Source organism: Ischnura elegans, chromosome 2, assembly GCF_921293095.1.
Source record: "Ischnura elegans chromosome 2, ioIscEleg1.1, whole genome shotgun sequence".
Lineage (NCBI taxonomy): Eukaryota > Metazoa > Arthropoda > Insecta > Odonata > Coenagrionidae > Ischnura > Ischnura elegans.
The window spans coordinates 81,560,381-81,575,157 of record NC_060247.1 but is presented as its reverse complement, the minus strand read 5'-3'; the positions used below and the strand labels follow the sequence as shown (position 1 = coordinate 81,575,157).

General features: G+C 39.8%; 1 protein-coding gene across 1 annotated transcript in view; it reads right to left on the bottom strand.

Annotated features, from left to right (window-relative positions):
* The window catches only part of LOC124153193 (apoptosis-stimulating of p53 protein 1), a 181,189-nt gene that overhangs the window by 86,053 nt on the left and 80,359 nt on the right, over positions 1-14,777 (bottom strand). The window contains exons 3-4 of the mRNA XM_046526293.1: positions 5,081-5,300; positions 3,490-3,642 (exon numbers count right to left, since the gene is read on the bottom strand). Coding sequence (XP_046382249.1) covers positions 3,490-3,642; positions 5,081-5,300 — 373 coding nt within the window. The remainder of the gene's footprint in view (positions 1-3,489; positions 3,643-5,080; positions 5,301-14,777) is intronic.

Genomic DNA, 14,777 nt, shown 5'->3' with positions numbered 1-14,777 from the left:
AGCGCTTCGTCAAATGAACAAGTGGGGTCGTAACTCCTTGGTTACCAAGCAATGGTGACGCATACATTTTAAAATATTCGATTACGTACGCACCGTATTTACAACGAAATAGATGCAAAAACTACAGTTTATTAGCGTTGGGAGGACAGGCGACTTTAAAGTATATTTTTCCAAGAACAAGATCAGTCACAACTCCTTCATTACCATCCTAAATGGTAAATGATTCAAAAACTAATGTTTAACAGTATCGGAGTTAAGAGAAGAATTATTATTAAGCTATGAAAATGCAAAATTGTCAAAGAAACATTTTTAATTCTTTGACAATACACCTTAAGTAAAAAAGGCTCGAAAAGTCCGTGATTTATGGTATAAGATTCCAATTTCTGTTTACTTCCCAAAAAGTAAATTTAGATAGAAGATATCAGCTTTGTCGCAATTTCATAATTACAAAAAAAAGAAAATTGCGAAACAATAAATGAATCAGACTGCAAGAGGAATTTCCTCGGAAACTATAAATGAAATCAGTGTGCTGAACATTGTAACGCCCGTCTATATTATTGCATTATTTGTATCAATTAATATTTTATTTTTATGTAAATTTATGTTTCATTTATATTATCTCTTTACATATTTTTTCGTGAAAATACATTATTATGAATACCTATTTATTCGTGGGGAACACGACTGTTAAAATTAGTGGAAGAACCCTGAAGAAGCTAGTACACGTCGATCGTGTTGCAGGCAAATTGTCGGATGAAAAAGTAAAATAGAGGTGTTATTTCGCGCATTTCCGACCACACCTTGAATACAAAAGGAGGGTATGAGATCCCGCGCACAAATACTTCATCCGTGAAATTAATTAAATAAAAAAAGCAGTGCGATTCGTCAATACCTGCTACGAGCGTATCGAAAGAGTTACACAGACTGCACACTGCACAGACTTAGACGAATTACGCTGGGAGCCGTTACAGACTCGGAGACTACGTGCTAGGATTAGCTTCCTTGAGCAATTTAGAACATATATAATTCAGAACTACACGAAGGACATATTAAAACCTCCCTATATTACCAGGTCCGATAGAAAATATAAATTAAGAGAGATATTTTGCCGAACGGGTACGTATAGGAATTAGTTTCCTCGAACAATAAATGTCTTTAATACATTCTCTATGTGGAACTTAGTACTCGCATTTCCTTTTTTTGGCAAAGGCTGGTTTTCGAACACCCTCCACTAAACGCCTAATGAGACATCTTGCGGGGTAGTACGTAGACTTATCATTGAATTTCTCACAGATAATGGACTTCTGCTCCCCAACAGAAAAGGAACTAATATTTCCACTACTTCACACGTTACTGCGTAAACGTTACTGGGCTGCATGATCTAGTTTGCATTACACAGTAAGTTTTAGTTTAGCCGCTCTAGGTTCTACCGTAAGATTTCTACTTCTCTACTACTACTACTACTACCGTAAGAGTACACACACCCACGGACTACTAAAATAAAAATGAGTCAACCATACTAAAAACGTAAAACTATATTATGATTTATGAACAAGTATTGAATACGAGGACAGAATATTTAAAAGCGGAAAAATTACGGGAGTAGCTTACTAATCCACCCACGCACATGGTACTACACTCGTTCATTCCTCCTCGTTGGGCCTAACCACGAATAAACCGTTGAACGTGAACCAAAAGAGCATTCAGTCGGGAGTACCACATATCGCGGCTGTTTCCGAATGCATGGGGGCGCCTGAGAATATTACGCCATTTTTTTCATTTTCTACGGAGTCATCAGGACATGTGAACACGAGTCAGTAAACTCGCAACGTTAAAATTTTTCGCATTCAAAAATGATTTCCCGAGTAATTTCGGCGATTTTCTAGGTTGCATGCTGGTCTTAAATGTGAAAACAACCAGCGTACCGTTAGGTAACCTGGACGCTGGAAACAATAGGTACTGGAAATGCGAGAAATAACGAATCCATTAATTTTGAACATATATATGTTGTAATTAAATTCAGCTCTTCCCTTAATTTTATTTAGGCACTTTTTTTAACGTTTTAGGATTAAAGGTTTCGTAACACGTACGCATAATGAGTTTACCCGGGGAGGTTGCCAATAGGCCCGCATGTGAAACGAGTGATCGCATCACTTTAATATTTATGCTCACAAGTTTTGACTTCTTCGCGAAAAGTGAAGTCACACTAGGGACGGGAGTAGGGAGAATAGGTTGCGGACTATTACTTTTTCACTGCATTTCAGTGTATCTCTGTTCCGTGACACGGCAGCGTAGACAGTATTTTAACACAAATTCAGACGAGAGAAATTATCAGCTTAATCGCAATTTCATATTTTGATCAACACAAAATTACGAACCTACCAACCAATCGGTGTTCAGGTGGAACTTCTTCGGAAAATAACACATAAAACGTTTACTCATGAATTGCGTTCTAAGTATGTAAACAAAAAGCCATAGATACAGGAGTACCATACTTCCTATGTTTTTACATACAATATGACCACTCGGAGATTGATCAGAGCGCAATAAAATAATATCAACAAAGTTTGAATAGACGAGACGCAAGGCAAGACGAGATGCCAAAGTTTCTCCTTGAAGAACCCATTGGATTAAACAAATCATTTCTTCGTACAGCTATCGCAGTGCAAATTGAGAATAAAATATTAAAAACGGCAGATAATTTTAAGGAGAGAAGCGTTACTAGTTTTCGAGACCCTAAGATGGTGTGCATTACCGAAGAGTCAAATTTCAGGATCATCTTCCTCGGAAAATTCCTTATGGAACGCTTAAATATGAATTATCGTATTCTGAACCAGTTTAAAAAAGCGTTGGAGAACCGCTTTTAATTCTAAATATAGTTTTCATTATGTTAGGATGAGCGACCACCCCGACCTCGTAGCCACTTCCTAATATAACACCACCATAACACCATTCTCCCTGCACAGTTGAGAAAGATGCGTTAGCGTAACATTCGGCTGGGATTCAACATAAAAGAGTGATGAAAAAACAGAATAACGTTTCTCGCTCATTTGTATTCTGATTAGAGGGAAGCCATATATTACGGATTAATTAAGAGGTCGAATAACTTCCTCTCAAGAGTTCTTTTTTTTAGAGACTCGTTGCTTCATCAAATATTACGCTAATATTTTGTAATTTTACGGGAAAATAAAGTATATCAGATTAAATTTTTCCTCATTTTTCTGATTTCAAATATATAAATTATAACTCATAGAAAACAAGCGAAAATAAATTGAAAACTGAAAAATAAAATTGGCCACCTTACTTTTTCTTACCCGAGTGCAAACCCAAGAGGTCTTCATTCATTTACTTGATTGATAATTTCCAGATGATATGGAATGTTTGTAACGAGTTAGAATTGGCGAAATAAGACCAAATTCGACCAAATTATAGGGAGGAATTCGTCCTCATGAGTGCGCAGAAGAAGAAGTAGAGGGAATAAATACTCACTGAGTGCCGCATTGTTCATCTTCTGCTGGTCCACCTGACCCCTCAGCGCCCGCAGTCGCCGCAGCTTCGTCTCCTGCGCCTCCACGCGCTCACGCAAGCGACGAAGACGCTCCGCGGCCGCCGCAGCCGCCGCGCTGTCCGCACTACTGACTCCTGGGGACACACCGCGCCAACAACAACATGAAACGGAAACGGAGTGAAAGACAAAATTAGACTCCATTATACATTTAAAAAGACTATAATATAACCATATAAAACACACAATATAATCATAAAACCAGATAATAAAATATCTGGACGAGACTATGCCAAGTCTACAATGACACGCAAGTCGTAAGACTTAAGGAAGCCAAAATGGCGGCTCCAAGTTGTGCCAATCAAATATATATTAAAGGAGTTTATCGCGAAGGCAATCCAGTTCAAGCCTTCGGGATAAACTCCTTCAATGTGTATAATTTAATATTCATACAAACTTCACATTTGGAAGAAAAGAATGGATTTGAATTTAAAAAATTAAACATTAAAAGCATTTAGCAAGTGTGGAATTTACATGAGTGTTTAGATTCACGAGAAAACAGTTTTGCATGGTTTCAAATCCTAATACTCCGAGGGTAAGCCTGTTTATATAAATAATTATTTTAAATGGGGCCAGCATTTCGATATTTTAATCATCCATTTCATTGAGTGGCTATTTTTCTAAGACAAATCAAATTTCACGCATTACACTAGTACATTTTCAGAAGTAGCATATTTCGCTGGCGTACTCTACATGAATGGTGAGGACATTGAGTGAAATCAGGGAAAAATTGACAGGCTAACGCACCCCTCATTGCCCCCAAATCCATCCAAACCCATCAACCAAAAGCCTATTTCGGAGATTGTATTCGTACATAAAATTTGTAATCTCATATTATTCACTTAAAATTAATAAGCAGCTAACCCTAAATCACATACTTAGGTGAGAATAGATGCATATAAATAAGGAAACAAGAATTAGATATTGATTACGGGGCATGTTTTTGGGAGTGAGACATGAAGGTTTGACAACAGCGGATAAGTCAAGATTGGAAGGATAATAAAATGTGCTGCTAAGGAAGAATGATGAAGATAAAATGGATTGGTTACGTAAGTAATTGGGAAACACTAAGAAGAGAGGGCGGAAAGATAAGTAACGAAGTTTGCACAGCATAATCTGCCACATAGTGAGGCATGATGATATTGATGGAAGCAATCGTCGGAGAAAAATCGGACGCGAAGAAAAGCATGAGATGGCCCCGAAATCAGCTACATCGGACAATTTAATAGGGGTATAAATGCGGATATAAAAGAGAAAATATACGAAAACATGAAAAGACTAGTTGATAGGAGAGCGGAGAGGACAACTGCGCTAAACCAATCCGTGTATTGCTGACTTATGACGCTGATGAAAAAAAACAGCATTTTTCCCGACATGCTGTGTTAATGATAATTTATAAAATATGAAGTGAATATATTTCTACCATTACGAAGGTAGAATTTTCGATTAAAGTGATAATTAAATTAGCACACATCGTATTTCCAAAACGAACGGATGGAAGACCGAGTGACTCACCGGCAACGGTTCCATTGGAGCTGGCAGCGTCGTGTATCTGCTGTCCTCCCCCTGAAGAGTGCGGCCCGCCGACGGAGGAGGGCGCCCCGCCGCTCCGCAGGAACCTGAGCCGCTGCTCGCGGGCCGCCAAGGCCCTCGCCTGGGCCTCAATGGCCGCCTGCTGACGCACGGCCATCGCCTGAAGTTCACCCAGGGTCACCTCCACACCCCCCAGCGGCACCTGAAGCAACGAAAAAGTAAAAGAGGCGAATTAGAACAATTTTCAAATCATTGTAGAAACATAATAAAGAATGTAAAACGTGCACAAACTAAGATGGCGAGAGAGCGGAAAACAATAATTTAATAGAAAATTCCATACACACGCATAAAAATCATTTGCCTTGACCGGGATTCAAACCTTGATTCCCTCATTCATGCCAGGTGTTCTACCACTTCGAACTACCAAAGGCATCAATACCCTCTCCAGTGTTCCATTGGGTTTAGAGGGCAAGTTTGTTAATGCTGACTGACATACAATGCCACATGGCAACATTCGCTTAGCGCCACTTAAGAGACTAAAGAAATCGAAGATAAGATTATGGTAATATGCTAAACTTGGATTTAAGAGACCAAAGCAAGAAGTTTGAATGCTAAAATAGGGATCTCAGTCAAGGAAAATATTTTTTCCTCTGTGTAATGTCCGCATTATATAAAGGTGCACTGGCGGACGACTACATAAAGGTGTGCCGATGACTAGTCCGAGGTTATTTCCGGCATAATTCGAAATCATAACAAAATCAGGATTAAAGGTACATCCTACAACCTGAATCACTGAATGACGTTGAAAAATGAGTTTTCTAGAGGGAATCAATGTACTCTTGCCGGGCAAATTATCGTGTTATTTTTTGAGATAGCACGCTGCAAAATCCTACATCGTCGCTGTCGTCTCATCTGGCATTCCCGTTTTCATACAGCGATGAAAGAGCGATATCAAGCATTCGAAGCATGATCATATAAATACTGTACTCGAAATCATGACTCTTCAAACCACAGAAATGTATAAGGTTATGTATCGTGTAATTCAGGCTTCACAGGAGGTTTGACGCGCATTACTTTCTAGATATAGATACAGCCCCAACCATATGCAGGAAGTTTATCGTATACAGCATTATATAGAACAGCATGCATAGATACACTCACGCATCCCGGTATGAAAACTTCTGTCGCCTCGGTATCCAGGAAAAAAAAAACAAATTTAGGCAACCACCATTCCACGCCTGAAAGGAAGGTTGCGGACACACAAGGAGCCAAAGGCAAACTCGTCACTACGTTATTACCATGTTGAAACTAGAATTAGCGATTTAATTTAAAACCTAATTTTGGAAAAAATGTTACGGTTATTCTGATCAGGTATTTACATCATGAAGATATATTCCTCAGTATGTAGATGTAAAAAACTCCCATCTCGTTTGTAAATCATTGGTGAAAAACTGCATTCAACCCAAACGAAAGTCGTCACTCGAAATTTAAAACTAAAATGTTTGCAAACACTCAACGTGATTGTAAAGACACTTGCCGCACTAATGACAGAGGGGCTGAGCAGTATATATGCACATGCGCTACTCTCACTTTATACGCAGTGAGTCACTCTGCACGTCAAAACAAAAGGGAGCTTGGAGACTTGGAGGAGTCTTTGTAGCTATTATCGTCAACATTTCGCCTAGCGTGGAGGATGAAGTGGCTTTTAGAGTCGGCTTCGCATCACCACTTACTCTAATCACCGAGACGAAAACGCGACCAAGAAATAGCTGCGCGAACACGGGAATATATGCTGGCGGATGTCGTCAGCTTCGAATGGAAAAAGAGCGCTGTGCTAAAATCGTAAATATACCCTAAAAATATGGCGCACATACTGCTTAACATTAATTTCTACCAATTACTCGTACATTTATTCTACTATGTGAGTTAATCTGGGAACGAGGTTCAATTCCCTTATGGCTCTGTCAAGTAGTCCAGGGTCTTCGACAAAAAGTGCCCTTGCTCCACTGGGACAGCGTAGAAATATTTTATTGTCCAACAAATGTTTCAATTTAAATGGCATATATACAAATTCATATTATCACTACGAAAATACCACGTGGATTAAATATGTAATAAGAAGACTGATGAACATGAGTTTTCTAATGGTAAGGGTATCACAGATTACGCGCATTTTTTAATTATCCTATTTTTCTACACGTTTTACTTGAGCATACTGGATCTTAAGCAGATCTATCTTATCGCACTCTAATCAGCGAGGCGAAAACACGACCAAGAACTGACTGTGCGATCATGGAAATTTTTCAGGTCGTTGTCATCAGCTTCAAGTGGAACTAGAGCACAAATCGTAATATACTCTAAAAATATGATGCACATACATCACCTCTTAAAATCTAGGAATTAATTTCTACGAATAATTCGAAGAAGTACAGTACTATGTCAATCAAATAGGGAGCAGTGTGAAATTCAAGCGTGGCTTTATGCCTAAACAGTCGAATTTCAAGTAAACAAGGTTCTTAGAGTGCCATGTTGAAACAATAATATGGGGGAGTAATGGTTCTGTTCACAAAATAATTGATTATTTTTTATTTTTGCATTATTTTAATAATTGGTAATAAATGATAGATATATGATTTAATATTTCCACCACTTTAATACAACGTGGATTAACTGTGCACTAGTAGGTCATTTTACTTGAGATTTTTTTAGGCAAGAGTACCACCGATTATCGTCATTTTTTATAATTTTCTATTTTCTACACATTTTGTTTGAATATAATTCCTCAAAAATAGTCCCATACGTAATTTAACTTTGCCGCATAATTAATTAATATTTTTAAAGTTGCTCATTTGAATTAACTAGACATATACATGGGCATATTTCCTTTTGATGTATCGTAAAAGAACTGTTATTATAGAATAAAATAAAATTACTTTGTTCTATTCCACACTTTATTTTAAATATCAGGTGATAGCATTATATGCTGAAACCCGGGTCGTGCTATTTAAAATAAAGTGTGGAATACAACAAAGTAATTTTATTTTATTCTATGATGAAGCAATTCCACAAAGTAACGCCTGAGACCGTATCTTATATTAGAACTGTTATTGTTCTACTCTGATGCTCTAACACTACTCAGCAATGCCTGATAAGATAACCCTTTCACAGGAATATATCTACTAGGGTACCTAATTACGCTCGTTTTGTAAATATATTGCTGAATAATATTAGTAAAGACATGAAAGTTTGTTATTGAAATTATAACTATTTCGTCAGCATTCCACCCACCAGGATAAAGAGCTAAATTTAGTAAAACTGCGACTCGCATATCACATAATTCACACACCAATGGAAAGAAAATAAATACCTATCAAATAGATAAGTAGTGATATAATACAAGAATAACGACTGCAGTAACACCCATAACACCCTAATGCCATAATTTCCAACGCTCCAAATTACACATTCAAATTTAGCTACTTAGCATGTGAAAAGACTACCCGGTCTCCTTCGCATTAGCTCTCCTCTCTTCTCGGAGCAACGAGAACGCAAAGAGCATTCTTTTGTTTCGAAGCATGGAGAAGGGAACTCAGTCGGTCACTAACCCGGAAGATAGCACGGGCACGCGGCTCAATTTCATTTCTGACACGACGCGACGGGGCGAAGGAAGACAAAAGAATGCATTCAATGGTGAAGGAGAAATGGACAGCCATATCGATCACATTTCAGAAGGCATGCTTTCCTGAAAGACCTGTTACTAGGAACACCAACAAGGGGGCAGCGAAAATCACTTTATTTTCATCAATCTCCAATGGTCATCATATGAATCATATATAATCAGCCTAGAAACAATAAAGAATTTCCGAGAAAAGTATCAAATATTAACAGGTATGCGGCTTTGAAGCGATAAATTAAGAGAGATTTTTTGCCGAACGGATAGATATGGGAATTCGTTTTTCCCCCGAACAATAAAGGACTTTAATAAACGCTTGTCCCAACCTCGTTAGAGCACTTCTTTTTTTTTAATAGCTGTAAACGGCTGGTGTCCTAACACCCCCTACCACACGCCTTTTAGGCGGCTTGCGGGGTATTATGTAGATGTAGATGATGTGTACTTTAACTGCTCAACATTTCGTCCTCCTGCTGGAACTGGCGTTCACTTACTGGATTTAAATGGACCTATTTTCGTTTGATCTATTATAAAAGAGCAACTTTTTTGCTACTCTAAGGATCTAAAATGTACCACTGAGCAATGTCAGATAAGACAACCCCTTGATAAGACTTATACCTGGAACACCGGCAATTGTTGAAATAGGTCTATTCTATCATCATCAGCAGTCATCAATTCAAAGGGTGGTTTGACGCAGCTCTACACTCAGCTATCCAATCGGCTAGTATTTTCACAGTTGCAAGATTCTTCTGCATCCCTCATGTCTTGCTCCATATATCTAATCGAAGTCTTCCTTGGACGTTCTTCCCTAAAACTTGTCCCTCAACGATAGCATACATCAGACCAGCACACCCAAAAAACTTCATCATGACTGCCAAAGTTTTTTCTAGCAATGCGTCCCGAAATGAAAGGAAAATAATACCGATCAAGCGAGAGTGATGCGTCCTCGTATTCCTGATAACCTCAATAATCTTCTTGCAGCATTCAAACAGTCTCTCAAGGCCGTTTAAAGCTAGACACGTATTTGCGCAGGTTATAACAGCATTCATTTCTCATTATGGCGAGCGACTTCGCGAATGTACAAACGAAATCATAACACAGGGGCTATTTTGCCATCTCACGTCCATGCATCCTCGCATGTGTTCATGCGATTCACCGCTTTACACGACGCAATTTTGAATGCACCTTCGTACACGCGATAAGGGCGTTTCACACGGGGCACGGAATTGCGGAGGTTAGAGCTGCATTAATTTCTAAAATGACGTGGAATTTCGCGAATTCATGAACGAAATTATAACAGGGGCTATTTTGCCGCCTCGCATCCACGAATTCTCGCATGTGTTCTAGCAATTCACCGCTTTACACGATGCAATTTTGATTGCGCCTTCGCACGTACGTCAAATTGCGCAATTCCGTGTACCGTGTAAAACGGCCTTTAGAGTGTGCAATTACGTGCCCTGTGTAAAACGGTCTTCACCTTTGAGGGAAGGCAAACGGTAACCACGGGTGGAGGGGTGGGAGGAGGTAGGGGTTTTGAGTGATGTGGAGGCAGGACAGGGCGTGGAAGAAAAAGGAGACGTGATGTAGTAGCTGGAGTAATGGTGTGATGTGGTGGAAGGTACGCCCATTTGGGAGGCGAGGGAGGGAGAGGCGTATTTTCATTTTTTGGGCCAACGGAGACGAAGTGGGTGACGGGAAGGACCCTTTCTCGAGCGAACCCTCAGGGGCCAACGAGATGATAAATGGAAAGAGGAGATGACATCCTGTTCCCGGGGGCGGTTCACTCACTCCTTCCACGCCAAGGAACGGAGGTCATGCAAGAAAGATTCGGCCAAAGGGAGGAGAGGCCCTACCAAGACAAGCAGTGATTCCACGGGTGAGCATTGTGAAACAAGCCTTAGAAAACACAAGTACATTCACGAATATAACAATAGAGCGGCGGTTCCCATTCATTCTTTTAACTTCAGTACCACTCTATATGTGTATAACTAATATCGCACCCCCAAAAATGTAACGTGCACATTTTATTACATAATTTAACTACGGGTTGGTGACACATTTAGTTATTAATAATTTTATTTATAATAGAATTAACTTGTTTTAAATACCCCGAATAAAATGAATAAACATTTCCTGGTTAAGAGATACATAGTTGCTGGCGTTCGCCAATACCGATTATTTTCGGCGATCCCCCAAGGGGTACGCGTACCACAGGTTGGGAACCGCTGCAATACTCTCTAGCCCTCCACAAGATTTTTCACCCAAAGGGAACTCAAATGGGTTTCCAAAAGTCGCCACTGGCGACGCTGACATGGTAGAGGAATTTTACATCGAAACAAACTATGATCAGGGCCGTTAACCGAAAATTAGATTCATGAAGATAAAAAATATCTACCTTATAACTGAGCACCGCAATTCCCGCGAGTGCAAATATTCTCTTACAAATACCGAGGGCCGCTTTGTAGTTATCCCTGTAGGAAGGGTCCCTCTTTAGTAAGCCCTATGGAAAGTTTTGAAAACCGTTTAACAAGCGTCAGGAGTGGCAGCAATAATTAAGCTCCTACAGGACGTATTGAAATAAACACGTGCAAGTTTCCACGATAATAAAAGTTATTCCAACCTAGGTTTCGATGTTACCGCATCACCTTCACCTAGAATATGATGCAGTAACATCGGAACCTAGGTCGGTGTATATAGTATAAAAAGTGTTTATTTCAATATGGAATAATTCCACTCCATCACACTTGGATCTTCGAATTTTATTCTTCAGGACGGACTGAGGACTCCTCTGTGTAGTCCCCTTGACTTCAGTTCTCGCGAAGCCGTTCCATGAGGGGGTTAGGAACGAAGAGAGCTTAACTGAGCTCAGGGGCGACGGGAGAACACGTAACCCGGTGTGGAAGGTACCGTTGTACGATGAAAATACACGGACCAAATCACAACACCCACAAAGGGCGCCCGGGCCGGACAACGAAGCCGTCCCGGGGTTCCCTGCGAGCTAAGCGAGTATAGCCTGATGCCTACAATCACCGAGTAAGCACATATAAACAATGTTTTAATCTTTGATGCCATAGGTAAATAAATTCCAAATCATTACCAATAAATAAGATATAACAATTCTAAATGTTAACCTACAAATTTCAAATATCTCGCTCAATGCGCGAATGATGAGAAGCTACGTTTATCAGAACGGCCGTCGCTACCAAAGAATGAGCTTGTACACATATGATTACCACAAGTGGCAAATTCGGAGGATCCTAAACTCTACCAGCTATTACGTCAGAGGAAACTACGCAAGTATCTATTTTCTAACGAAAGCAATGGATATCTGATCGATGGAGGGGTATATTAACCAATAGAAAGATGATCTTCTTTCAGAGGATAAAGGGCGTCCTCGACAGAGGAATACAGCAACTCAAAGAACGAGTTTATCACAAGGGAGCCGAGTCTCCCCATAGGTACGTCGATCAATTCCATTCCCCCGCACTGGGAGAGCTACGAGCCGTGCTGATTTCACGAATCTGGGGCAAGCTGCAAAAAAAAACAACCTCAAACTCCACCTTCACCATGACGAGGAAACAGCGAACAAAAAATATTGAGACACACACAAAAACATTCTCTTTCAGAAAACGATGGTCCTCGGAATAAATAAAATAAATGAAGATAACGTCACAGTGGGTATTGTCCGAGTGAATCCGCGGTCTCTCTCTCTTCTGTCTAATGGCCAGAACAACGCCATTATTCTCCACAGAATTCCCGTGGATGACATGGTCAGCTTTTGTGTGTACTTTCCTTTTAAAAGGATACTACGGGAAACAAAGGCCATACTTTTCCACTCTTATCCTCTAATGCTGGAAGATAAAAAAAAACGATGAGGGAGCCCAGAACGAAGACACAACGGTGTTGTGGCCTTCAGAAAGAACACAGGAGAGCACTCCGGTACGATCACCTTTCAATGCACTCCACTCCAACATCTTGCGCGCAGAGTGGCACAATTCGATAAAATCTACAGAAAATACAATTTACAGCCGCCACAAACACTTTAAAAACTCAGCGCAAACCTTCAAGATCTTCCCGTAGGAAAAAAAAGTTGAAAATTAACGCTGGATTGCAGGTGAATTATGGTCAACGTTTCCAAATGCCCGATTCAGTTGGCGGTAGGCGTACTATGCTGAAACTCAACGTTATTGAAGTGAACATAATGAACTTGGTAAATAATAAGATAGCATATAAAAAACGTATAACATCACAGTAAAGAGATAGTCGCCATAGTTATCAGGACGCATTAAATTAACGATAAGGAGAATAGAAAAATACTAACATATTCTCCGTAAAACCACCAAAGTTACTAAAACCGACATTTAACAGAGACTAGTAACCATGACAGAAGTGTTTCCGCTTTTTTCCGAAGTGACTCATTCCCTGAAGGGAGGATTTTGTGGAAGCACTCCAGGAATAATCACCGCATGTACACATGGATGAGAAACCATTCGATCCACAGCCCATTCGAATGGCTTCATCGATGATTCACTTGAACAGACTCGAGACGGCATGAGCAGCAGCCTATCTTTCGTTTCCTCAAACGCTATGGTGAGGGCTTGGAAATACAAAAATATATCGATAAGTCGACAATCGATATCCTTAATATCACTATAAAATATATATAAAATCAATATAACATATCGACTGACCGATAATACATCCCTCCATCATCCAACCAGCGAATATGTCGCTAGGGAAAAATATTGGTGCCAATGTCAAGACATTTTCGTGAGAAATTATGAGAAGCTTGCAATGGATCACTAGCATCGCACACGCCATGCGTCGCGTAGCGTAAGTCGGAACAACCAGCCGAAAAACATGGGTTTAATGAGCTCCATCGGTGAAAATATAAAAACAACGAGATGTTATTGCTACAGGTTGACGTTCGGATCAACTACCTAAATGGAGCGTATCTGTTTATACATATTGATGATGGAAGAGTATAAAGCAAAAATATACCTTATATAATTATTACTTATAATACAAGAATGCTCTTTTTTCTATCTACTTCTACTTACTTCCATTTTTGTCAATCATATTCCGTACACAAAATACTACAAACAGAAGAAAAAGACTATAAAATACGCAGTGGCTAGACAATATAGTAGGAACATTTCAGGAAGAGAACGCAAAATCAAGGTAGAAGTAATTGATGACAATTTAAAAATCGTAAAAAATTAAATAATGAAAAAACTAACTTTCTCGTACGCCATAGGTAATTTTCCAGTTCTGATTCATAAATCATTAAACAAAATTTTTCAAATATCAGTGTATAATGAGGAGTTTGAATATTGCGATTCATAGGATACATGGTTTACTTACACCTAATGCACCGTAATTTCGATAAAAAAATAAATCGGTATATTCCGGATTCATCGGGAAAAATACACCGAAATTATACAGGAATACACAGCGCATCATTAGTGTGGCCAATCCCAAGACCTTTTTCTAGCGACATAAAAATACAAAAGCAACCTTAAGAGAGAGAGAAAAAATCTAAGAATGGATTCGGAAATTGAGTACATTTCGACCGCTGAAGGAAGGGAAACCAGCCCAGCTGGCTATTCGGAGCAGCGGAAACCGCGCGCATATATTTCAGAATCTCGAATTGCTATTATAATAAAAAAAACCTAGAATGAAAATTTCGGATAAGGTCTTAATGAGACAGGGGAGGAAAAGGGAGAGAGTGCACTATATCGGAGTGACGAAGGAGGGAAGGGGCGGGTAGCGCTCATGCGCAAATGGGATACGCGTTTGGGGGTGGGGGAAAGAGGGAGATGAGGGGTAAACGTGGAAGGGGGAGGGAGGGGTCTCTATCCCCACCTCCCCCCCTTCCCACTTCTCCCACAACTCTGAACTCGCGCTTGCGTCAAACTCTACGATCGGAGGACCACGCTGAAGTGTGGACCAATTACCTCGGCTATTCAACCTAGTAAGGGGGTAACTCATACTGCGAATCCTTTCTCG